The sequence below is a fragment of the Pygocentrus nattereri genome, chromosome 2 (genome assembly GCF_015220715.1).
Source record: "Pygocentrus nattereri isolate fPygNat1 chromosome 2, fPygNat1.pri, whole genome shotgun sequence".
Lineage (NCBI taxonomy): Eukaryota > Metazoa > Chordata > Actinopteri > Characiformes > Serrasalmidae > Pygocentrus > Pygocentrus nattereri.
In genome coordinates this window covers 1,909,966-1,937,607 of record NC_051212.1, presented here as the reverse complement: position 1 = coordinate 1,937,607, position 27,642 = coordinate 1,909,966, and the positions used below count along the sequence as shown (strand labels likewise).

The 27,642-nt window shown below is 41.8% G+C and overlaps 1 protein-coding gene across 2 annotated transcripts in view; it reads right to left on the bottom strand.

Moving 5' to 3' along the window:
- Positions 1–98: 98 nt before the first annotated feature.
- The window catches only part of gjc2 (gap junction protein gamma 2), a 52,247-nt gene continuing 24,703 nt past the window's right edge, over positions 99–27,642 (bottom strand). Inside the window, exons 1-3 of one of the 2 annotated variants that reach the window (XM_017686922.2) lie at positions 17,783–17,914; positions 4,356–4,834; positions 99–2,128 (exon numbers count right to left, since the gene is read on the bottom strand). In XM_017686922.2, coding sequence (XP_017542411.1) covers positions 1,325–2,128; positions 4,356–4,814 — 1,263 coding nt within the window. In that variant the 5' untranslated portion in view covers positions 4,815–4,834; positions 17,783–17,914 and the 3' untranslated portion in view covers positions 99–1,324. Of the gene's footprint in view, positions 2,129–4,355; positions 4,835–17,782; positions 17,915–27,642 lie in introns of those variants that run through there. The other variant, XM_037532346.1, reaches the window with a different exon arrangement.

Below are 27,642 nucleotides of genomic sequence, written 5' to 3'. Positions count from 1 at the left end.
CTACAGCTTTAACTACTGGGAGACGGTAAAGCAGCTCAGTGAATGTGTACAGATTCTGTAAATAAAAGTACAAAAGAACAATGTTAAGTTAATCCTACATTTATTATTGTGTGTTATTGATGAGCAAATCACATCACTGTTACAATCTTAACCAGTAAAGGCACATCTGGAAAGAGCATCTCCAAAGGCAGGACTGCATTCTTTCAATTTGCTCTGAAGTTACTTATTGCATAGAACGTGAAATCTCACACATTGCATAGCCTTTAAAACTTTAGACCTTGTTCTACTTATTTTTAAGCTCGAGTTCGACTTCACAACTTCAGAACTTGGCATGTTATCATTCCACATTTCAACACAATTATTGCACATTATATGAGAGCTCTGGTATCCCCCCCATTTCACTGTATGCCGTCCCTCACTGCATACGGCTCATACACAAAGTCACTTCAGAAAAACAGTATCTGGGGAAAACTGCAGGCCTGGATTTCTTAAAAATGATCTAAACTTCTATATTTTAAAACTACTTCTCTGTATATTTATTTACACTGTTATATATTGTAGAGTTTTTCATTCTTAAACAGTGCAAGTTGAAATAAATACTACAGATTTAAATGTTACTGTTACTGTTGATGTGTTAGGTTGGTATTGTAAAGAGTTCAGCTGAATGTACAGATTTTACGACTGAGGATAAACATCAAGGAATCTCCATGGCACCATTTTCACCTCTCCATCTTACACAAAGCTAAAAGTGGTTTCTTATTAGACAACTTGAGCTTTGTTCATTGCAATGCATTATGAATTGTAGAATACATATTATAAAAAAACAAAAAAACAATTCAAAACAAACCAATATTGACGAGTGTCCAGACATCTCAGGGTAGCATGTTGGTAAGAACAAGTGAAGATCGTACTTCATAAGGATGATCTAAGCTAGAGGGAATCTCTTGTTATACCATATCCTTGCTTAGATTTAACCGGGACAACTGTACATGAATAAAATAAATTAATTCAATCTACAATCCATCAGTAAAACACCTCATCTGACATGCAATATGGTGCATGCTTTAAAAAGGACACAATAGGTGGATCTGTGAGTGTGCTAAGAACTACTCCGAGGGTTGGTAAGCACAAGAAGATGCATCGAGAAGATAGGGATGCTGTTCCCATATCCTCTTTATTTCTACAGGATCACTAGACTGATAGGTTGTTTTATTTTCCTTCATTGTTCTTTCTGAAAAGACAAAGGAATTGGATAAAGTCTTCTACAAAGGTCTACGTCAGCAATGGACCTTGATGGACCTTGATGGTCCAAGAGTTTAGACACCTAAATCCACACAGAAGTCTTTCCATTTTTCACTATTGTCCCGGCCTTCTCTGGGCCCGCTTTGGGCCGGGCACCCTGCTTTTCTTGGGCTGTGTTAACTCGGTTCTGCTCTGCTACGGTGGCACCGGAAGTTGGGCTGCTGGTTCTGGATGTCTGAGGGTTTTTGGCGTTGTACGTTTGAAAGGCCATGTCCAGCTGCTCCTGTGCCACCCGCAGGTGCCGGTGCAAGCTGGCCAGATCTGACGGGATATTCTCATCTGGACTGGTGCAGTGCTGCTCCTGCCCAACTCCTGCTAAGTTCTGGTCATGGGAGAGCAAGCTATTGGCCATGCGGATTGCGGGCTTGTCGGACTTGATCACGAGGTTGTACCCCGGGGGAGAAGCCGGAATATTCCTGGAATAAGGATAACCATAGGAATGGGGGTGACCCTGCCTCCGACGCTTGCGTATCGTGTCCCTGAAGGCGCCGATGCCCAAGTGGAACATCTCACAGAGGTTTAGGACCAGGCAGAGGCAGCTCACCACATACATGATAAGCAGGAAGATGGTTTTCTCTGTCGGCCGTGACACGAAGCAGTCCACCTTGTGCGGACAGGGTACCTTGTTGCAAACGTACGAGGGACTCACGCGGAATCCATAAAGCAGGTACTGACCCACAAGGAATCCAACCTCAAACACTGCGCGGGACAGCAACTGGAGAACATAGATCCTCATCAGACCCTCCTGCATGATCCTGCGGCGGCCGTCATGCTTGGGAGGACCTTGATTCAAATTCTTCTCCACCTCCGGCTTGGCCTCCTGAACCTCCAGAGTAAAAAAAGGATGAGAATCAGGTTTTATTGGGCAACTGAGTTTGCACATACAAAGAAATTGCTTTTGAATGCACAGCAGCAAATTACATCGTTAGATTTAATTTAGGCTGGGTGGTGCACCCTTTGGTTCAACCAATGTTGTGGTGTGGACATGGTGTCAAATGCACGGGCAAATCTAGTATATTTTGTGTTTTGGATGCTGGTATGTGGGTCAGCCAGCATGACCATGTTGGGTGATCAGCTGGACCAACACAGACCAGTTTGTCTGTATGCATGTATGTATGTCCGTATGCATGTATGTATGTCCATGCTGTTTTGTTCAGCAGGGCCATCACAGTAGCTACAAAACCTTATAAAGAGCACACAAAGTATATTTTATTAAGTAAATTTAAGTATATTTCCCAAGTATGCTTTATGTAGTGAGTATACCAATATAAATGCACTAGTAGTATACTTATAAGTGTACTATTTCAGTACTTCTTGGACTAAATTGGCCACTTTTTAGTATATAAAAGTATATTTTTGAGTGTTCTTTAGGTTTAAGAGTAGTTAACTGTTAGTACAGAGAACTACCTTGTATCTTCATTTTTGATGTTTTTGTGTTTTTGATGAAATCTGAAAATACCTGTTGCCATTGTGTGTAAATTTCCTGATGAATGGACTAAAACAAATGACCCAAAATGACTCTGAAAAATGTCTGGTTCCGTTGATTTACATTAAAAGCAAAGTAGGTTTTTTCGTTTTCCTGTAAAGTTACCACTTTAGAGATTTGGAGAGGTTGTCTTCTGACAACGGTGTCATGTTTTAATTTGTACTGCAGTTATACTGTGTACAATACTAGAAGTAAACTTATAAGTAACTGTTCATTTACTAGTTATATACTTCTATCCCACATTGTAGTTTATATACACTTTGAAGTAGACTCTCGGTAAACTACTAGTTTAAGTATATTTGTAGGTTTTCCTCAATATTGTAATATTTTACTTCTTTACTACTTGTATATTATTTTTGCACTTTAAACTATACCACTTGATTTCTGTTTAGATCATTTTTTTATTCTTGAAATATACATTTACCTGTAATTAAAGTAACCCTGAAGGTAGCTAATATGAACACTACCAGTGGACTACACATATAAAACTGGCAAGACATACTCAGGATTAAGAACCCATTTATTTTCTTTATAAATCAAAATTTTCTAACCAACATTGTTTTTGATGCCAAAATATAAGAACTTAACAACTCAAATCAACATTCCAGATCAAAACAAAACAACAAACACACACAGTCTTTAGCAAGGTTTGAGATTAGAGTTGGTGGCATGTAACCTCTCTGAAATCAGTCCCTACAACCAGGTTGTACTACAATTTACACAAAAGATCAGTTCCACAAATGTACTGTTTACTCTGAGCTATTCCTCCCCAAAACACAAGCCAAGTATACTTGACTTCTATGTATAAGGCAAGAATGCTTACTTATACTTTCTTAAGTTCATCTCAATCAAAAGACAAGTATAAGCTTAAATATACTTAAAGCTTTCTGTATACATGTCACGGCGTGGTGGGTAGCACTGTCACCTCACAGCAAGTAAGGCCTGGGTTTGATTCCCTGGCCGGGTGACCAGGGTCCTCTCTGAGTTTGCATGTTCTCCCCGTGTCTGCATGGGTTTCCTCCCACAGTCTAAAGACATGCAGTCAGGCCAATTGGACGTGCTAAACTGCCCCTGGGTGTGAGTGTCTGTCTGCCCTGCGATGGACTGGCGACCTGTCCAGAGTCTATCCTGCCTTTCACCAAACGACAGCTGGGATAGGCTCCAGCAAATCCCGTGACCCTGAGGGAGAAGTGGCTTAGAAAGTGTCTGTGTGTATACATGTCAGCATCAGCCTCAATATATACTCAATTATATAATTGAGTACAATTTTATGTAGTATATCTCTGACAAATACAAAAAGTAAACAGAAAGCACACAAACACTGCTTTTCTGTAAGGGAACCTATGAGGATGAGGGCTAGCGTACATCCTTCTTCGGTACTCAGTAGTCTAATCATCCTTTTTTCATCAAAACCTTGCAACTTTATTTCCGTGCACCGTTTAAAAGTGCCAGCAGCTGTTCACACTGTGTGAACCACTTCGTGATCAATGGACTGACAGAAACCAACATTACTTTGGAAAAAATAACTCCTATAAACTCCTATAACAGCAATGAAATACTTTACTACCTCCAACGCGTCCTCATAGATCATGGGCTCCACGTCGTCATCTTCTTCCTCCTCCAGGACCTCCTCCAGGTGATGGCTGGACCTCCACCTGCTCCTGCGGCTCCTCCTGTGCTGCCGCTGCTGTTTGCGGCGCTCCTCCTCCGAGGTGCGGGCGATCTTGTGGATGGCGTAGCCCAGGTACATGACGGAAGGCGTGGAGATCATGATGATCTGGAAGACCCAGAAGCGGACGTGCGAGAGCGGGGCGAAGGAGTCGTAGCAGACGTTGTCGCAGCCGGGCTGCTTGGTGTTGCAGGTGAACTTGGTCTGCTCATCCGAATAGATGGACTCGCCGCCCACAGCCGTCAGCACGATGCGGAAGACGATGAGGACCGTGAGCCACACCTTCCCCACAAATGTGGAGTGGTTGTGGATCTCCTCCAGGAGACGCGTGAGAAAGCTCCAACTCATGTTGGTCATAGAAGCTGTTCACCTACAATCTGCAGACAGAAAGAGAGAAACTAGAGTCACTTCAGTGTGACTTCCTTTCAATAATGCTATCAACTGAGGACTCGGGAAAGATCACAGTGGGTTTGTCTTCTATTAAACTAACTGGAGAGTGAGGTTAAATGATAATACTGCCTGTTGGGACATACGACACCAAGGTTTTTCATGTGTGAAATGTGTCATTTCTGTATCTCCCTGTAATCTATACAGTGATCTCTTATCCCATGTGCGCTGACCTTACAGTAGGCATGTCAAACTGGAGACCTTGTAGGCCAAAGTGCTGTGGAGATCAGCATTTACCCACATCTAACTCAGTTCATGAAGGCCTGATGAGCTTAGCCAGGTGTGTGCTGATGTCAGCAGAGTGTTGGCCTGTGAGGACTGGAGCCTGACACATGTGCCTCACAGGAATGTTTGAGCAAAAAATCGAATGTGCACAATTTTCCTTTTACACCAAATGTAGTTGATCATCCAAGACAAGTTAGGTGTCCAATGAAACCAATGTTTGTTAAGAAAAACGTTAATACATTTCCGTAAATACAACCCCTGAATTTCGCTCAACCCACAAAAACTGCATCCAGGTCCTTAATGAGGTTGCTCAGATTTGTAGACGTGGTTTTGGAGACAGTATGACTTACTGTGAGCTATAAACCTGAACTTCACCATGTAGCTGAATGATGCACACTGTGAAGTTTGGTTCATATTTATAGCTCTCAGTCCTAAACCACATTTACAACTCTGCACCACCTTACAGAAGATCTGGAAGTGAGTTTAAGCAAATTAGGTGAAGATTTAAGGATCTAGCAAATTTGTGTGACCAGTGACTTCTAGTGTTTGTTTGCGAATGTTGGCCATGTATCTCTAGTTCCAAACTAGACGCATAATTTGGACACGACACATGTCTTGGCTGGTCAACTGCATCTAGGGTTGTCACTGCAATCCTGTGAAAGTCCTGGACACTCGATCAGTGGACAGGTAGCTTAAGAAGAGTTGAATAAATCGAGAGGGTTAATCACTCTGTTACATATCAAGTAATCTAGGCATCCAACTAAATATGAGGTGGGATTTTAGTGCTGTCAACACACTGTGGAACCCCACTGCGAAACTGCAGCAGAGTCAATATACACTGCATTGCCCAAAGTATTGGCTCGTCTGGCTTCATACGCATATGAATTGAGTGAGATACCATTCATAATCCATAGGGTTTAATATGATGTCTGACCGTTCTTTCAGAAGCACATTTGCAACAAATATGTGAAGCAGAAATATAAAGACCCATGACACATGTAGAGTCTAAACAGAGAGTGTGAAAGCAAAGCAAGATTGTGTTGCAAAACAACATGCATCTTAGACTGCAGCCATCATCACTGCTGAGACCTGAGAGTCACTTTTGGAAGCTAATCGTTGTGAACTCTTTGGTTCTGGTTTGCAAATGTCAGGATTTCATTCATGGGTTGGAAAAACAGAATGTTTGTTCATTAGAACAAATGTTTCTCCATATCTGGTAATGGAGCCAAACTATAAGCATGCTAAATATTGTATTTCTTCTCAGGTGTTAATTTGTGTGTTGCCCCCTAGTGGCCATGACTGGCATTGTTGTATTTTTTCAGAATCAGAACCAGAATCCTTTATTGATCCCAGAGGGAAATTGCAGTTGTTACAGTTGCAACCATTTATGTAAAAGAATAAACACTTTAATAATTTAAAACAAAGATAAACAGAAATTTGCCATATGAACACGAGATTTAAGCTCTTATGAATACAGTAAAGTGACTGTAATAAATATGAAACATCTAGTATAAGGAAGTTCAAATTATTGTACCTCTGAGTTTTTGCACACAATTATTATTATTACCCATATAAACTGTTTGGAGTTTTGCGCAGACGATCCACACTTTGTGAATCACACACTGAGGGAGGAGTTATAGAGTTTGATAGCCACAGGTAAGAATGACCTCCTGTGGCGCTCTGTGGTCATTTCAGTAGAATGAGTCTTGAGCTGAATGAGCTCCTGTGTCTCATCACCGTGTCGTAGAGTGGGTGGGAGCCATTGTCCGTAATGGCCTGCAGTTTAGACGGCGTCCTCCTCTCCGACACGGCCGTCAGCGATTCCAGCTCCACACCCACAACATCACCGGCCTTGCGGATCAGTTTGCTGAGTCTGTTGGCATCTGCCACCCTCAGCCTGCTTCCTCAGCATGCAACAGCATAGAGGATAGCACTCGCCACCACAGACTCATAGAAGATCCTGAGCATAGTCCGGCAGATGTTGAAGGACCTCAGGCGCCTCAGAAAATAGAGACGACTTTGGCCCTTCCTGTAGAGGGCGTCAGTGTTCTTAGCCCAGTCCAGTTTATTGTCAGTATACACACCCAGATATTTGTAATCATCCACAGTGTCCACACTGACCCCGCTGATGGACACAGGGGTCACCAATGCCTTGTCCCTCCTCAGGTCCACCACCAGTTCCTTTGTCTTTGTCACATTGAGCTGCAGGTGGTTCCGCTCGCACCATGCGACAAAGTCCTTCACCGTTGCCCTGAAATCATCCTCTTCACCCTTGCTGATACATCCAACTATTGCAGAGTCATCAGAAAACTTCTGAAGGTGGCAAGTCTCTGTGCAGTAGTTGAAGTCCGTGGTGTAGAGGGTTAAAAGGAAGGGAGAGAGGACAGTTCCTTGTGGAACTCCAATGTTGCTGACCACTCTGTCCGACACACAGTGCTGCAGGCGTACGTACTGTGGTCTGCCAGTCAGGTAGTCAACAATCCAGGACACGAGGGGGTGAATGATTCAGACAGGTGTTCGCTACCTGAGGATCTGTAACAGTTCATGTTTGGGTCTTTGTTTTTGTTGTTTTGTCTGCTTTGAAGGAACCTTTTAAAAAGTTAATAGTAACCAGCTAACAAGGGACGTTAGAGGTCATTCAGTTTTTCGTCTGAGTAATAATGTTACACAAAACGTTGGAGGAACTTTACAAACAAGCCCACATCCATATGTTGAAATGATGCATTCAGACGATGTTCATCTCTGCAAATAGTTGTGTTGTTAATGACTTTACTTAATTAAAAACACATGATCCATTAATAAATTATTTATTAAATTTTCTTCAGAGCCCCCCACATTTTCACTCCAGCCCAAAGCAATGTGAGTCAAGTCGGAGCAAACACATGCACAGTCTAGGGGTCCGGAGGACCAGTTTGAAGACCACTGATATAATTAAACATTATAAACATTATATATGATACACTTAGTGTGTAGTATGCAATTGGAGTGGGAATGTAAACAAATGAATAAGCAGGATAAACAGGAATCAGTTAAGACCGGTTTAGAACAGTTATAAAGGTGGTCTGACAGAAAAAGCACAGACCCCTGCAGGCTGCCTGTAACATGGTTTAGGTTCTGAGATGGTTCCCTGCAGATTAAACCTGAGGAGAACACAGATCTGCACCTCCACTGATGTGGAAAGAAGAAACGAGTAAACATCCCGTGATCAGACTGACCAGGCCTCATCAGAGAGAGAGAGCGAGAGAGAGAGAGAGAGAATTCTACTCTTCTGGGAAGGCTTCACACTAGATGCTGAAGATTGGTGTGAGAATTTGATTGAGTATTAGTGAGGTCAGGCGTTGATCTTGCATGGTCAGTTCTGGGTCACTCCAACTCATTCCAAAGTTACTGGATGGAGCTCCATCACTCCAGAGAACACAGTTCCACTGCTCCACAGCCCAATGCTGGGGGGCTTTATACCCTTCTAGTCCACACCTGGCACTGGACCTGATGACCTTAGGATCACATGCTGCTTCAGAGCATCTAATTCTATTAGTCAGAGCTTTTCTATGGTGGTTATACAAGCTGTGTCAGTAATAGGTGTCCTTAAAGTATCTAAACTCACTAGAAGGAACGTCCAGGTACTTTTGTATAGAAACAGCATTTATCCATAAGATCTTCCAAATATGTAGACCCCCTTTATTTATTTAACTGGTGTTTAAAGCTCCAGAGAAAACGTGGCTCCTAACAACCACCTGGAAGAGCTGGTGGACCGCCCCCCCCCCCCCCCCCCCCATCACAGAAACAGCACAAATCCTTCCACTGTGAGAAGATCACTCAGCACTGTGGGTCTGAAAGGATGTGTAGCTGATCAAGAAGATCTTCACTGAGAAAAGGAGAAAAGGAGACGGACACATCAAACAAAGAAGCTGGACGATGGACTGACCAACCCAGAGTCCAGACCTCAGCACCACTGAATGGGTTTGATTACCTCAGAAAATCATCAACCAGCTTCTCAGACTGAGCTTTGGAGGCGTGTCTGCAGGTTCTTTGAGGAGCTCAAACTGAGTCTCCTGAGAAGAACGAGAGCTGGAATTAAGGGAAAGAGGGACTCACTGACCCACACAGCAGAGAGTAGATTTAGCTGTTGAGGCTTCTGGGTAATTTTCTGTAAACTATGGTTTGTGTTTTTTCTTGACACTGAATTTAATAAATGCAGGGTGGTCTCTGACCATTGCACAGAACTGTAAAGACAGGGATGGAGGGACGAACGGAGGAGTGAGCGTGCCACTACAGTCAGTGGAGAGTATTTGGGCTGCAGATGGTTCTCACTCTTAATGAAGCCTCTGGGGAAAAGTGCTCACTCCACTCACTCCAACACGGCCGAGTGTGTTTTTATGAACAGTTCAGCCTCTAACTTTATTTGATTATGATTATTCTGGAACGATTATGAATTATTTCTTTAAATAATGCATTAATGTGCCTAGAGGAACACAAGCAATAATACAATACATGAGGCTTTTTTGTTTGGATTTTAATATTTGACAGTAATTTTATTTCAGACGATAAAGTAACGTATATTTTACTGAAAATCAATTTAGTTCATTCTGATATTCTAGAATCAGTGCATCAATGCAATGACCATTTAAACGACTGCCATCGCGCAGAACACCGTGCATGATAGAAAGTTGTCTTTTATGTATTCATTATATTTAATATTTCTCTTTTCTCTATTAGAGTGCTGTGAGATTTTTATGAGAAGTTCCAAGACATTTTATGTCACTTTATAAGGCAAAAGCATCCAGACGCTCCTTCTACACTGCAAAAAATAGCCTCTCGTACAATAAAATGATCTTACGTCTTGTCAATATATCAATTTTTTTCCAATTTTGAGACAGTTGCGCACTTATTATACAATTGTCTGGCTTATGTTTAGACATTTTCCATTGTTTTAGGTATTTTATCAAACAAAATGATCTCTTCATACTGGCAGATCATTTTGCTGGTTTCAAGCACAATTTGGCTAATAATCTTAAATTAAGCTCACAACAATCTCAACAGGACAAATGTTGGATTTATTGACTATATTTAGGATATTTAGTAATGAGTGAATGCAGCTACTTTAAGGTCACCAAATTGTGATACACTACAAAAAAAATGGCATCTTGTCAAACTAAATTCTCTTAAATATGCTCAATAAATCTTATTGACCATAATTAAGAACATTTTACTTGACAATACGCCACTTTCTGCACTGTATAGCTTGTATACTGTATATGTAATCTCCATAGAAAAGCACAGAACAACAGAATGAGACACTCTGGAGCAGATCGGTCTAAGGGTGGGGTGAACAACTCAGATGTTAAGAAGAGACATTTTGTCCCATTTCAACTAAAATCGAACCATTTTGGGATTATCTCAATTTTATTGGTGTAACATTTAACATCTGGCTGTAAACAAGGTGCGAGATAGCGTGGAAACCATAACTCTGCCTCAGGGTGGCGCTGTAGCAGACTGGTTCACCCAGTTGGTCCTTCATAGTCTAGAAACCGTAACTCTGCCTCAGGGTGGCGCTGTAGCAGACTGGCTCACCCAGTTGGTCCTTCATAGTCTAGAAACCGTAACTCTGCCACAGGGTGGCGCTGTAGCAGACTGGCTCACCCAGTTGGTCCTTCATAGTCTAGAAACCGTAACTCTGCCTCAGGGTGGCGCTGTAGCAGACTGGCTCACCCAGTTGGTCCTTCATAGTCTAGAAACCGTAACTCTTCCTCAGGGTGGCGCTGTAGGAGACTGGCTCACCCAGTTGGTCCTTCATAGTCTAGAAACCGTAACTCTTCCTCAGGGTGGTGCTGTAGCAGACTGGCTCACCCAGTTGATCCTTCATAGTCTAGAAACCGTAACTCTGCCTCAGGGTGGTGCTGTAGCAGACTGGCTCACCCAGTTGGTCCTTCATAGACTAGAAACCATAACTCTTCCTCAGGGTGGCACTGTAGCAGACTGGCTCACCCAGTTGGTCCTTCATAGTCTAGAAACCGTAACTCTGCCTCAGGGTGGCGCTGTAGCAGACTGGTTCACCCAGTTGGTCCTTCATAGCCTAGAAACCGTAACTCTGCCTCAGGGTGGCGCTGTAGCAGACTGGCTCACCCAGTTGGTCCTTCATAGTCTAGAAACCGTAACTCTTCCTCAGGGTGGTGCTGTAGCAGACTGGCTCACCCAGTTGATCCTTCATAGTCTAGAAACCGTAACTCTGCCTCAGGGTGGTGCTGTAGCAGACTGGCTCACCCAGTTGGTCCTTCATAGTCTAGAAACCGTAACTCTGCCTCAGGGTGGCGCTGTAGCAGACTGGCTCACCCAGTTGGTCCTTCATAGACTAGAAACCGTAACTCTTCCTCAGGGTGGCACTGTAGCAGACTGGCTCACCCAGTTGGTCCTTCATAGTCTAGAAACCGTAACTCTGCCTCAGGGTGGCGCTGTAGCAGACTGGTTCACCCAGTTGGTCCTTCATAGCCTAGAAACCGTAACTCTGCCTCAGGGTGGCGCTGTAGCAGACTGGCTCACCCAGTTGGTCCTTCATAGTCTAGAAACCGTAACTCTTCCTCAGGGTGGTGCTGTAGCAGACTGGCTCACCCAGTTGATCCTTCATAGTCTAGAAACCGTAACTCTGCCTCAGGGTGGTGCTGTAGCAGACTGGCTCACCCAGTTGGTCCTTCATAGTCTAGAAACCGTAACTCTGCCTCAGGGTGGCGCTGTAGCAGACTGGCTCACCCAGTTGGTCCTTCATAGACTAGAAACCGTAACTCTTCCTCAGGGTGGCACTGTAGCAGACTGGCTCACCCAGTTGGTCCTTCATAGTCTAGAAACCGTAACTCTGCCTCAGGGTGGCGCTGTAGCAGACTGGTTCACCCAGTTGGTCCTTCATAGCCTAGAAACCGTAACTCTGCCTCAGGGTGGCGCTGTAGCAGACTGGCTCACCCAGTTGGTCCTTCATAGTCTAGAAACTGTAACTCTGCCTCAGGGTGGCGCTGTAGCAGACTGGCTCACCCAGTTGGTCCTTCATAGTCTAGAAACCTTAACTCTGCCTCAGGGTGGCGCTGTAGCAGACTGGCTCACCCAGTTGGTCCTTCATAGTCTAGAAACCGTAACTCTGCCTCAGGGTGGCGCTGTAGCAGACTGGCTCACCCAGTTGGTCCTTCATAGTCTAGAAACCGTAACTCTGACTTAGGGTGATGCTGTAGCAAACTGGTTCACCCAGTTGGTCCTTCATAGCCTAGAAGCCGTAACTCTGCCTCAGGGTGGCGCTGTAGCAGACTGGCTCACCCAGCTGGTCCTTCATAGTCTAGAAACCGTAACTCTGCCATTGAAAAACTTTTCAATGAGCTGCAGCAGATCTGTAAACCTGAAAACTTGCCCAGGTTCCCAAGAGTTTGAGTGAAGAGTGACTGTTGCTCATTTCTCACACTGAAGAATGAAGAGGAGAAGAGGAAGATCTCAGTTACTGTGAGGAAGAGCGCAGAACCACACTAGAACAGAGACTCTACAGAAGAACAGCTGATAAAACAAACAGCACCACTATGGTGAGAGAGTTAGCAGTCAGACAACACGGCACCCTCGAATACCGGGGGGGGGGGTTTACACACTGGGCTGTAAACATGCCTCAGTTTGTGCTGATGTACTAGTACAGGCCAAAAATATAATGGAAATGAAAATGCAGACTTTCTTTGCTCTGCTTTGAGCTTTATAGCTCAGCTATAGCTGCTTTTCTCGCATCCCTAGCAGGAAACCTCTGCAAAAGTAGAAGGTTTCACGGAAAATATCTCTCAATATTCTATTTTTTTGCCACATGAATGCAAATGTGTTTGTCCTTTCGCCTCTAAGTTCTTGAATCTTTCTCTTCTTTGCCAGTTAGTTAGCTACAATCTAGGTTGTGTGGCTGTGTGACCACCAGTCTGTGGGCCAATCTTCAGGTTTAAAAGCTGGTGAGGAAGCAGTTATACATTAATCACAGCATGTAAGACCATTTATTGCTTAAAACTGTGTTAAAATGGTCAGAGAAGCTCATCAAAGGATCATTTTATTTTTACCTACAAATCTAGTTCTGCTGTGAAGACACAAGGGGGCAGTAAATCAGCTGCATGTGGCTCTGGAGCTTCATGTTTTTTCCATGTCCAGTGCCAGGCGTGGGCTTGAAGGATATAAAGCCCCCCAGCATTGAGTTGTGGAACAGTGGAACTGTTCAGTCAGTTCCTCACAACAATGTTCAACATCTAGAAGCCTTTCCAAAAGAGTAGAGGCTGTTACTGCAGCACAAACTCTGGCGTCTGCAGACTGTTAGATGTGCAGTGCAGGTGTATCTGTACAGCATCCAGCTGATTAGGTGTCCAGTATCAGCACTGAAGGGTCGGATCTCGTCGTCAGTGTACCAGAGTGGTTCTTCTGGAGCGCCGCTGCAGTTCTGTGAGGTTTCTTTGGTCCTGGTTGCCTGTTTAACAGCATTAGTTCTGACTGCAGCTCCGTGTGGCAGTGGAGAGGCTGGACGGCCCGAGGACGCTGTTGTAGGGCGTCAGAGAGAGCGGAGGAGAAAAGCTTTAAAACGACAGCTCCCGCCTCTCCAATTACCCATGATAGATCAGACGAGGCGTCCCTTTCTGACGGCGCTGCTCACTTACAGTCATGAGCTTTTACTCCGACTCTGCTTTATCTGCACTCTAAACTAACACTGTGGCACCTCATGTCATTTTACACTGAAATAAACACAGCACTTTACTCCTTTTGGGCATTTTTACCTGAGAGGAAGTGTCTTTTCATTCATACTTTGGATTTTGCCATCAAGAAAAGTGGCATTTTATTAATATTTTTCATTTTTCATAAAGAATGAAGTGGCATTTTATTTCTACTTTAGACTGAAAAATGGCATTTTGCATTGAAAAGTGACACTTTACTCCATTGTGGATTGACAATGACATTTTATTTGAAACAGTCTTTCATTTTAATCAAACTTGGCATGTACACCTGAAAAAAGTGGCATTTTAATCAAACATAGAATTTTGTCATCAATAAAAGTGGCGTTTTACTAATATATTTCATTTCTCACAATGAAGAAAGTGGCATTTTATTCCTACTTCACACTTTTAGACTGAAAAAATAGCATTTTGCATTGAAAAGTGACACTTTAGTCCATTTTTACTTTGAAGAAAAAGTGTCATTATGCAGTTACTTTGTATTTTGCATTGTAAAAATGCATTTTTAGTCTTTTTTGGATTTTGAAAAAAAATTTTAATTTGAAAATTGAAAAAAATAGAGTTTTACACACTTATCTGAACTCCATTTTATTCAGACCAGCATTTTTTTATTTTATGTAATCTTTCATTTTAACCACACTTGCTATTTACATATAGAAAAAATGGTATTTTAATCAAACAAAGAATTTTGTCATCAATAAAAGTGCCATTTTACTAATATATTTCATTTTTCATAATTTGGCACTTTTAGACTGAAAAAATAGGATTTTGCATTGAAAAAAGTAGAATTTTTTCAATGAATACCTTTTTGAATACCTTTTTGTTACACTGAAAATGCCATTTTGTTCAGTTTTGGCATTTTTTATTTGAAACAATCTTTCATTTTAATCACATTTGGTATTTGCACCTTGAAAAAGTGGCATTTTACTCAAAATTATAATTCTGTCAGAAATAAAAGTGGTATTCTACTAATATATTTCATTTTTCACAATGAATAAAGTGCCATTTCATTCCTGTTTTAGGCTAAAAAATAACATTTTGCATCTAAAAGTGACACTTCACTCCACTATGGCATTTCTGCATTGAAGAAAAGTGTTATTATGCATTTACTAAAAAAAATACTAAAAAATAGAGGTTTACAACTACAACAAAAATGCCATTTTACTTGTTTGTATATCAAACAAAATTTAATTTTACTCAAACTTGGCATTTACACCTAAAAAGGTTGCGTTGTACTCAACCTTAGAAATCTATAATTAATAAAAGTGGAATTTTACTCATATTTGGCATCTGTACAGTGAAACTACGTGCCATTTTGCATCTACTTGGCTCTTTTTGGTCACACTGAAAAAATGCTATTTTAGTTTTTTACATTGTAAAAGTTGCATTTTATTTGCTGCACTTTACAGATCAATAAGAAACAATAAAGGCAACATGGAGCCTCTTTTATACAGTGATAGGAAATGTAGCAGCTCACCGAAAGACAGTTTACTGACCCACATGGACATGAACACCCATCCGCACCTCTGTAGACAGATCTTAATCAGGAGGACAAACACTAACATGACGAATGGACCCCTGAGTGTCTGGTAGAGAAGGCAGGACTATGACGTTAAGTTTATGCAGATATGGGGCTGAACTTCATGAGAAATAGTGAAATGAGATGCAGCAGAAGTTCAATGTCATACAAATGAATATGCAAAAAAAACTACACAAGCCACTCACATTAACACTAACAATTTACATAATTCTCATAAACATCTCCCACTCGTCCTGAGAGGCTAATACCACCAGCAGGACTGGGAACCAGTGTTTGGCTTAGTGTAAATATTTACATACTTCTTTCTCAGATGAGGCACCAAGTTTTACCCCGAGAAGCCACGAGGCTGAGCTGCTCTGATGTGACACAGCGGAGCTCTCGGTCTCGGGAGCTCAACTGCACTCACAGCTTCTATAATCTCCATAGAAAAGCAGTGACCGATAGAATGGGACACTCTGGAGCAACTGCACATGAGCCTAAGGTCACCAGGTCCAGTGCCAGGCGTGGTCTAGAGGGGTATAAAGCCCCCCAGTATTGGGCTGTGGAGCAGTGGAACCGTGTTCTCTGGAGTGATGGAGCTCCATCCAGCACCTTTGGGATGAGCTGGAGTGATCCAGAACTGTCCTTCCAACATCAGTACCTGACCTCACTTATGCTCAATCAGATCCTCACAGCAATGTTCAACATCTAGAAGCCTTTCCAGAAGAGTAGAGGCTGCTACTGCAGCACAGACTCACTATTAACACCTTCATCTCAGAGGAAACGCTGAAGTCGACAGACTTTTATCCGTGTTGTGCAGCTTCTGTGTCCGGCGATGAGGTTTCGGTGGGAATTTTATCAGCTCCTGCATGTTTCTGTGGATTTCTCCTCTTTAAAGTAAATTAAGGGGAATGATCTCAGTGCCTTTGGCAGGTCCTTTAGCTTAAGAAATAATTCTAGAGCTGTCAGTGCACTGAGACCAACCTGACTGAGGTCATTCCCACATGTAATGGAGACAGATTTACATGTTTTTCACAATATGTGTCAGGTTTGTGATATATTAGCATATGTGTTATGCAGATGTATATGCATGTATTAAGATAAAACATTGCTTTTCAGTTTTTGACACATTTTCAGAAGATATTTTGTTCTTTACATTGTGTGTAAATTTCATGATGAATGGAGAAAGAAATGGCCAAATATTACTTGGAAAAAATTCTGGTTCCATTGACTTCCATTGAAATTAAAGTAGGTTTTTTGCTTCTCCTGTAAAGTCACCATTTTGAAGATACAAGTGTTTTTTCTGAGAGTAGTGACATACAGACGTATGTAATTGTTATATCTAATTAGATATAACATAATATATTATATAACATATGTTTCACATATATGTCAATACTGAAAAATGGCACTATTACCTATATTTCATCGTCATATGTGTATAAATTGGTATATATTCAAATGCTCAAAAATGGGCAGTAACTGTACACATCATGTATGTTCTGAAACACCAAATATATTATAATCATACATACATTTTTTGTTTGAGCAAACATACATATCGCTGTTTTCGGAACATAACTTCTCCAAAAATGTTAACTTTACAGGAGAAGGAAAAAACATACATGACTTTCAATGTAAGTCAATGGAACCAGACATCTTTCCAAGTCATTTTTGGCCAATTATTTTGGTCCATCCTTCACAAAATTGATCTAGAATATAAAGGCCAACATGCATTTTCAAATGATGTTAAAAACTGAAAATCGACAAAAACGGAAATACGAGGTTTTGTTCCAACAGCAGCGATATGTTGGCTTTTGATATAAATCACTTATCTGAGTTAGTTCAGTCTTGAACTGATAACATGATGCTAGAAATTTGTGGTCAGAACAGAACTGAAGTGGACATAAATGGAACCGTACATCTTTAAACTTCTTTGTACTCAGATATGAATGATCAATCAGTTGCGTAACACATAAAACCGAGACTTTGCTAAAAGTGCAGGATAAACACAGCGCGGCCCTCATGAAAAATACCTACAGTAAAACTACAGCAGTAATAATAATGATAATAATAATAATAATAATAATAATGCTTATGGTTATTATATTATTAATTCATACATTTCTGTAGAACTCTACAGGATTATTAATGACTGTAAGTCACCTGCTACAATACGCTATAAGATCACTACCTCATGGAGATGAGTTTAGAAATATTAATCTGGATTATATAGAAATCTGAGAGTTGGGCTAAAATTATTAATACATAGTCACGTTTGGACTAAACTTCAGAGTTAAACCCAATAAACAAGCCCCTGTCTGTGCAACAGGTTCCCAATCACAGTCCCGAAGAGGAAGGACAGACCGTTTCTCATTCCAAAGCCACTTTGAGGCAGGTTTACGGACTGAACGCACCTCAAGAGCTTGACCGGAGGCTCCATTGGGCCGCAGTTTTACTCCAGCCGTGAGGAGGACGGTGTTAAACTCCCTTTCTCCTGCCTTCTCTCTGCCATGGCTGATCCCCATCCAGCCTGCTCTGGAGCTCCGCCGCTGCACTGCATGCACAGGCATCATTTTTTACCCACCCCTATTCAAACAAGCCCCGCCCCTACGCTGGGATTGGTCTGTGGAGTCCCGTAAGGAAGGACTGCTTGTAAGTTTGAACTGCTGGGCAATCACAGAAGCAGGAGGTGGGGTTTCTCAGAAAAGAGGTGGGGTAAAAAATTCAATAACCCCAAATGGCTCTAATCTCCAACAGAGTGTGGAGTGTGGTTTACGCTGCGATAGCCTTGGGTAGGAATGAGGACAGGGATGGAGGAAGGAGAAGAAGAAGAAGAAGAGGAAGAAGAGATCCAAGGTCACACACAGCCACCAGCCAGTTCATTCAAGCCGACCTTGTTTTGCACTCATGATGGTTGTGAATGCTCTGACGTTAATGAATCAGAAAGTTTTTAATGCTTCGATATTGATATATTTGACTGCTTTATGTCTGGAAGCCCATCATCTCTCCAACGTCCATTTATCATAACCTTGCTGGCCATCCTCAAGACCTACATCAGTGTTTGGTTAGTGTAGTGGGTAACACCTCTGCCTTCTACTCTGTAGACTGGGGTTCAATCCCCACCTGGGTAACCACCCTACACTATACCAATAAGAGTCCTTGGGCAAGACTCCTAACACCACCTTCACCTACCTGTGTAAAACAATCAAATTGTAAGTCGCTCTGGATAAGAGCGTCAGCCAAATGCCGTAAATATAAATGGTCCACATTTCAAGGCAGGTGTTTCTAATAAAGTGGCCAATGAGTGGAAGCCCACAGTAGGTGTTTCTAATAAAGTGGCCAGTGAGCGGAAGCCCACAGCGGGTGTTTCTAATAAACCTGAATCATGTTACACAAAGCAATAGTATAATTCATAAAATCACATTTTAAGCTACTGAATCCGTTGTAAACAGGTAATGACATCACTCCTTTCTCCGCAGCGCCCCCTTGGGCCTCCTGGGTGCTGCAGGTGCCCAGGGACACTGAGTGTGAAGAGAAAGACATCGCTGTGCTGCAGATCTGCCGCCGTGTATCTGGCAGGTATGTCCTGTCATGTCCAGTGTCATAATATTTAGAAGTTGAAGTGAGTCAGAGGCAGGGCAGTCCTCAGCGCCGCTGTGTTTACATTGGGAAATCTCTCCACAGGCCGCGCAGGAACACACGGCCTTCTCCCACCGTCTTTCAACTCTCTTTTTTTCCTGTTGGGAATATCTTTTTTTTCCCTTTACCAGGCTGGCTGACTGTCTGCTCGTGTCCATCACCCGGCAACAGGTCGGGGAAATAAAACTCTGGCCCCATTGATTTAATCCCAGCAATATAACAGTGTTTTATGTCTTGGCTTGTCTGCTCGCTAACTGATACCTGGCAGGCAGTCTGCACTATTGAAATAGCGCTTTATGGTCTCTTGTATTAGAAATAGCAGCGTCTGTGCAGTGTAAGGAATATGACTCTGGCTTTTGTCAGCATAGTTATTCACCTCTAGCCCTGCGATTGGTCGTCTATGCAAATCCAGACTCAGGTCGTCTTGACCTTTTCATCCGTAAATAGACGTTTAAATGTCATATACAGAACTCGATTGGACGTAGATATTCATTTTTGAATATCATTGAAGACATTAAACCTATTAAAATGAACTATTTTTCTACTTTAGGTTCTCCACCTTTGCGTCAGTGTAGCTTTATGCACCATTTCCAAATTTTAACAAGCCCTTATCCACAGGGCCTCAGTGTTGCTCCGCAGGGGAATCCCCAAAGCCATCCTAAGAGCTCTCGCTTCGAGTGGAGTTTATCAGACGAGCCCTCAGAGGGACGATGACCTCAGAGATCAGGTGGATTTCCCCTTTCAAACCCCATAGTAATGGTGTACAAAGCTGGTTATAAGCCACAGCAGTGAACAGCTTTAAGCAGGAAATTATCTTGGAGGACTCACAGCAGATCAGGTCAATCCTTCAGTCATGAAGAACAAGGAACTGCCTGTGAGGCTTCAGGATGAGCTTGTAAGGAGGAAAAAAAGCTGGAAAGTGTTATCAGAGGTTCAGCAAAGATTTAAACCCTCTCCCTCCATTATAATAGAATAGTGGCACAACACCACTGAGATCAAGCCTTCCACAGTGAGCACCAGGGGCTGTATTACAGAAAAGTCCTGTCTTTTTGCCTGAACTGAAGATCCGACAGGTCAGGATAAGGTTTTTCACTAATTAGTATTACAGAAGCAAATCTGACCTTAATTTAGGAATCTTATCTTACAGCATTTTTTCTTATCTCAAGTTAGGAAATCTGGACTTACTCAATTGAAGTCGACAATCAATTGTCATGTTTGTTACCTAGCAACCAACCATACATGTACAGCTAAAACATAAACACGTTAGTTAGTCAGACACGTAACGTTAGCTACCTTTATTGAAGTAAAGAATGCCAATTTCAAAAAGTGCTCCACAGTTTCAGTCTCCATTTCCCAAACGCTTTAGCTGATGTTACACACATTCAGCTCCGCCTCCTCATTATTCACCACCACCACTGTAATATTTCATCATCAACATTAACACAGGAGGGTAATCAGATGGGCGGTGGAGTTCGAGTCAGCTGCATCTGGGGTGTTTAATGCTGTTAGAAAAAAAAGTCAACACTCAGTTTCCAGTGTAAAAACGTGGTGTCATTATGTTGGTTACAGTGAACTTCAGCGAAAGTCAGTGAGACTTAAGAGCTGTTGTTCTGTAATGGCTTCTGTCTTAACTGAAGTGGGCATGACAGAGCTCACAGGCTGAACAACCAAATCATCAGTCAAAGTTTCATTTATTTATATAATGCTTTTTACAACAGGTGTTGTCACAAAGTAGTTTTTTCCAGAAAATCAGCTCTTCTCAGGTATGGTCTCAATGGGAAAGTGGCCAGAAGGAAGCCACTTCTGACAAAGGCTAACATAAAGGCACCATTTGGTAGAAGCCATGTTCCAAAATCTGAAAGCAAATCTGAAAACATGGTGGTAGCATCATGCTCATTACAGCTACAGGGATGGAAAGAACTTGATTCCATTGAGGGCAGCGTAATTGCCAAATGCAGGCACAGTCCTTAGGAGAACAGGTTCACACTCAGCCATGTTTAGTGTGAAAATTAATGTTCCAACTGGAAAAGCATGACAAAAAAGATGTTTGTTTCTTGCATAAACAAGTAAAAGCAGACTTAAAAATCGGAGGTTCATTTCTCAACTTGGCCTTGAACCTCAGACACTCAAGAGTCGACTCAGACTCTCACCTCAGAGACTCGAGACTTGACTCAAACTTGAAAATCGGAGGTTCACGTCTCAATTCAGACTCAAATCTCAGAGACTTGATTCAGACTCAAACCTCAGATACTCAGTTGATTCAGATTCTCACCATAGTTTCACACAGAATGTAGATGGACATTCGAATACATCAGTTCCACATGGTGAGAGGCAGATGATGTGTATCTCAGCCTCTCTTCATAGGCTTATGTAACCCACTACTGGGTATGTACACGTCGATGGTAGGCCAGGTTCAATAGGTTAAAGAATAAGAGACACTAGGTTCTGAGGAGAGAGTGGAAAAGGCAGTGCAATTAAAAGACACCACACAAGGATATAAGTTTTTCTTTCTTTTAGTAATAAATTGAAAGGTTGAAATATTTACAATTACCCAAAATAAAAGATTGGACCCTTTAAAATGAAATAAAATGAATTGTCCTTCCAACTTGGGAAATTATCCTTTAAACCCTCAAAAGAGAAATGTTAGAGAGTTCCTTTCAAGTAGTTCAGTTCAAGGCGTTATTCCTTGGTTCAGTTCGTAAAGTGTTAATTCAAGTCAATAAGTCAAGTCAGTCATAGTCAGTGATGTGACACGAGCAGGCCACAATCCTACCAGATATGCCATGTGCAACGACATAGAACAGGATCACACTCGAATGGGTGGGTGGCTCGCCATCTAATGTAGTCCACGAATCCTCAGCGAAATCTAGATCCAGCTCAAAAACTTGACCTGTGTAACCATACCCTTAGTTAAGCTACACATACAGGCCATAGTTCAATTCCTATCAAACATCATCAATCAGTTTAAACTTAAAGTAGTTGTACAACATTAATATCAATCTTCTCAAAAGAAAAGCTATGCAAACTGCATACACTTCATTTATACTGAAAACCATTGCATACCATTCAGTTAAATTACCATTATCAAGTAAACTGGATGAATACTATGAAATAACAACATTGTATACTGAAATCGTGATAACCTTGCAATTATACACAAACATTACCGAGTACAGTGATTATCATGAGGACACATTCAGCCCTCTCACCTTGCACGTGCTGGGTGCGGTATTACAGCATGTGAAATACAGTCAGCTCACTCCGAGCATTAAACTTACTCAATTCAACCAAAATATACCCTCTCAGATTCCTTACAACAAATATTAACAAAACAAAAAACAATTCTTAAGTTTCACTGAAGTATTTAGCAATGATAAACAAAATATGACTTAGATTACATCAGTAAGGGAAAATAGACAAGTTGCCTTACTGAGACGATTCAAACAAAAGAAATACTCGACGAAACAAAGCTTCTGGTCTTCAACATACAGCATTTACAGAGCTGGTCGCTCAGTACTCCAAAGGAAACTTAAACAACTTCGTAACAACTTAGAATTAGTTTCTTTCAATTGTTTCTAGCTCTGAAAACGTGGAGTTTCCAACTCTCTGGCTCTCATCAGCTCAACAGAATGAATGCTCCATCGGAAACCGAATGCTTGCAAAACAGCATGTCAAAATAAAAGAACCAGATCGTAACTGTCACAGTAAAAGTTCTGCTATATCAAATACATTCAAATCGTGTTTTTAACAATAACAACCCATCATTCATGAATTGATTCACTAGGATTATCACTATTTATTATCCCATTTTACTATTTATGCTTTTTATTGCTAGTTATTGTACCTTTTTATTATGCATTTGTCAACTGGGTTACACTTATAACTCTGGATGTGATCCCTGTATGATCTTGTGATCAGATGGAATGGAAAGGGGCTCTACAGATACAGGAAGTGTTTGGACTGGATTTCTAAGCTGGATCATCACAAAGATACAGACACAGATAGAAAAATCTGATTTAACAAACAGGAGAGTTTGTGTACCCAGAGGGTTAAAAGTCCCAAACATGTTTTCAACTCTGGCTTTGATCTAGTTTAGTAGAATGATCCATACAGTCATATTCTGACCCAAGATCAGCTTCAGTGAGATGAACCTGAGCTCTGAGTTGCTTCAGTGACAGTCTGCTTTCAGCGGCTCTTCTGCCCTGTGTCATAACGAGATCTGGAGGTGTTAGGAACATCAGATAACGGCAGATCGTCTGAAACGTCTGGACCTTCTGCTGAGCTTTGTTAGTATCTGTGAGAGTGCTGCAGCTTGTCATATGGACTACACACAGTCTCCAGAGCTGTTTACATCACTTCCTGAGAAGCCGCTCAGGTCAAAGCCTGAGCTTCCGCTCCCTCTGACAATAACAATAACTCCTCATGCTCATCTGAGAGGTGAAGACCACTCAGCGCTGTAGGATTTATGAACAGTTTGACGTGTTAGTCTCTGTCTGAGTGGCTGAAAGCTAATCCACTAAACTCTCCCAGCACTGTCAGGACTTTATCATGAAAAACTTTCCTCTGCCTCACATCTCTGAGTTAGTTTTGTACATCTGGTTACACTTTAATGTATGTGTCCATTATAAATCCCTTTTAAGACAACAATTGGCAATGAATTGACTGATTATTTTTACTTAAATAAGCAATAACTAGGCTGAATTAAAACTTTTTTGTACATTTTTGTACATGCTTTACTAAGACAATCTTATGCAGAGCCCTTGTTCAAAAATGGCCTGTAGGTGTAACATTTCAACAGATATTCAGACGCTCACTGGTAAAGAATGCGTAGTCAAAAACAAACAAAAAGGTCAAAAATGGTAATCAGAGGTCCAGGGCAAACAATCCAGAGGGCACAGGAAAAGGCAGAGTCGGGGAGACGTAAACTACCGGTCACTCACAGAAAAACACAACAGATATAATGGTCAGTCGTTCGCAATCCTCCCAGAGGATTCTGGGAGATCGAGTCGAATCCTTGATAGGACTTCCAGATTTGTGACAGTAGGCCAAAAGTAAACACCTAAAATCCTTTGAGTGACACTATATTTTAATTATGTTTATTTCATTAAACAAATGATTGAACAGTCCATTTTGCCACTACAAAAAATAAAATCATAACTCTACCCAAAGTATACCAGATGTTTTAGTCGTGACTGTTTTGGTGACAATTTTAGGTCATTCTGAGCTCAAAACCTCAGCCAGTACATGACCAGCAAACACAGCTTTGAACAGCTGTTCACACAGAAAATCATCATATCATACAAGATGAATGCCGTCATATTCAATAGGTAGCATAAGGCAGCTGCCTTCTAAGGTGCCTTATTTTGACCAAATCTGAAGGCAGCATCGCAGCTATCCTTCTCAGCAAAATCAGTCCCACAATACTGTTCACCTGCTCACTGGCTCAGAGCTCCACCGCTTTAGTCTGATAAGCATGACGGATGGAGCACCCGAGGAATTTCTGTCTTTACTGTTTTGACTGGTTTTTGTATTTTTATAAAGTATTGAGCACATCTGTGTTTGTAGGTCTCTAGAAATTGTTCCTGTGGTGAAATTCTGGCAGTTCGCTTGTCAAACGCGACCTGACCAGCTGACCAGTAACTCATAAGGCAAAGCTAAAATTAGGTAGTGGGCTAGCTGTGTAAACACCCAGGCTCTTGAAAAAGAGAAAGAGTCCAGTTTAAAATGTTGCCACGTTTTGTATGAAAATATCAACTTGATTCTAAACTCTAAACAGAGATTCTCTGTTCCGTGAAACTAACGTTACAGCAGCGGGAGCTGCGGGACAAGTATCTCTATTTATCTGGGCTGCAGAGTTGAGTTTATAACAACAGATACGACTCCTTAAATCAGCCGGTTGTTCATACACACATTTCCACAACAGTCTCAAAGCAGGAAAACAGCTGCTGCAACAAACAGTTAAAACATCTACAGCTGCTGCAGATTTGGAATCCTTTTACACTGAAATGATCCACCTTTACAGTTGGAGGCGAGTGTTAACTAATGAGTGACTGTGAACAAACAGTTAAAACATCTACAGCGCAGTGTAAGTTATAATGTACACTGGCTGTGAAGCTCTGTCCCAAATGCGATGCCTGCTTTCGTTTTCAGTTAAAATGCTGACCAACAAGAGAGGAACCACTGAAGGCAGTGACTTGTTAGGCTGCCTTCAGAATGGAACGCACTATATATCTCTTGTTTTGTACTGGTTTTACTCAAAAACAGGTCAAAGTGGACTTATTAATCACTGTTTTCTGTGTTTATTTGCATGTGATCTACAGTCCCAACGTTTTTGACATTAGGTTGCCTACATTAGACTCATAGTTCCAGGACTGAAACTAAAAAACAAACATCAGACACCAACCATGTCTTTGCTGACTGACTACATTTAAGGGTCAGTTGCGGTTTTCACATGACTATCCCTATAAAACAAGTACACACTGATCAAACTCCAAGCGCTTGCTGTTGAGCATGATTAGGCATCTTGACACAGACGAGGAAAAAAGGAACGTCAATGTCACCAAGGTTTGTTTCGCAGCAAAATATCTTACATAACTCTTTTAATTTCTTCCACTCGTCGCAGCTCCGCAGTAGACAGGCGCTCTCTGTCCAGAGGGATGCCCCCCCAGCCATGCTTCTGCCATAGAAGGCATGGAGCCCTGAGACAGCACTGTGTGTTCAGTGAGCCGAAACCTGCCCATGGACCAAAGGGATGATCTGAGGCTTGCGTGACTTTGCTATCCAGCACTTCCACCCAGATGGGCCTCCAGACCCTGCAGAGGCTTTGCATGCCTCTATCCTTCATGGCTTGCATCCCTGTTTGCTTTGTGGAATCTGGAGTGAATGAACTTTGGGATGAGATGGAGTAATAAAGCTCCACTGAAGTTCTTTCAGATGAGTAGGAGTGATGAAGCTTTGCTGAACACCTTTGGGATGAGTTGGATTGATGAAGCTCCACTGAACTCCTATGGGATAAGTTGAAGTGATGATGCTCTGCTGAACTTCTTTGGGATGAGTTGGAGTGATGAAGCTCCTGTGAACTTCTTTAGTATGAGTTGGATTGATGAAGCTCCACTGAACTCCTTTGGGATGAGTTGGAGTGATGTAGCTCCACTGAGATCCTTTGGTATGAGTCGGAATGATGAAGCTGCACCAAACACCTTTGAGATGAGTTGGAGGGATGTAGCTCCACTGAGTTCCTCTTGGATGAGTTGGAGTGATGAAGCTCCTCTGAACTTCTTTGGGATCAGTTGGAGCGATGAAGTTTTGCTGAACTCCTTTGGGATGAGTCAGAGTGATGAAGCTCTTCTGAACTTCTTTTGGATCAGTTGGAGCGATGAAGTTTTGCTGAACTTCTTAGGGATGAGTCAGAGTGATGAAGCTCCTCTGAACTTCCTTGGGATGAGTCGGAGTGATGAAGCTCCACTGAACTGCTTAGGGATGGGTTGGAGTGATGAAGCTCTGCTGAACATCTCTGGGATGAGTCATATGGAATCCATGATATACAATGTATAGTATAATAAATTCATACCCAGAATATAAGGTCATGATACATCTGTAATTCGTAAAGTGACAGTGCACTGGAAGTCTTATGCTTTCTGTTTAAAAATGCTGTTCATGGTCCAGAACTTTAGCCACATTTGGGCTGCAGCTCAGTAACCATGTGCCTGACCCTAAGGGACACAGTGCATGCAAACAACACAAGCAAGACGTCCATGTGTTGCCCAGATGCGAGCATGTTTTCACTCTTTTCCATCAAAACATTCAGATGGAACTTTTTAGAAAGAACGTCTCTGAAGTGCAGATTCATTGTAAAAGTGGCAGTTATGGCCAGTGATAACAAAAACTTCTGTTAACTTAGATGAATCATTTCTGACTCAAAGTTTACAAAAACTAGCAGAGAAATTATCCATACCATATTAGTGCTTGTAATTAACTGTCTATTTAATCTCTATTTAAATTACTTTATCTCAATTTACTAACAATATGCATTGGGTTAAGAATTAAAAGGAAAACTATTATGTATAACATTATAGAGCTTTTTAAATGAAACAGTAGAAGCCGTATCGCCCCCTACACTTCCTGTAGTGTATTACAGTCTGTCATGGTGACTGTGTGGATCATATGAACATTATAAAGCTTTTTAAATGAAACAGTAGAAGCCGTATCGCCCCCTACGCTTCCTGTAGTGTATTACAGTCTGTCAGAGTGACTGTGTGGATCATATGAACATTATAGAGCTTTTTAAATGAAACAGTAGAAGCCGTATCGCCCCCTACGCTTCCTGTAGTGTATTACAGTCTGTCAGAGTGACTGTGTGGATCATATGAACATTATAGAGCTTTTGAAATGAAACAGTAGAAGCCGTATCGCCCCCTACGCTTCCTGCAGTGTATTACAGTCTGTCAGTGCGACTGTGTGGATCATATGAACATTATAGAGCTTTTTAAATGAAACAGTAGAAGCCGTATCGCCCCCTACGCTTCCTGTAGTGTATTACAGTCTGTCAGAGCGACTGTGTGGATCATATGAACATTATAGAGCTTTTTAAATGAAACAGTAGAAGCCGTATCGCCCCCTACGCTTCCTGCAGTGT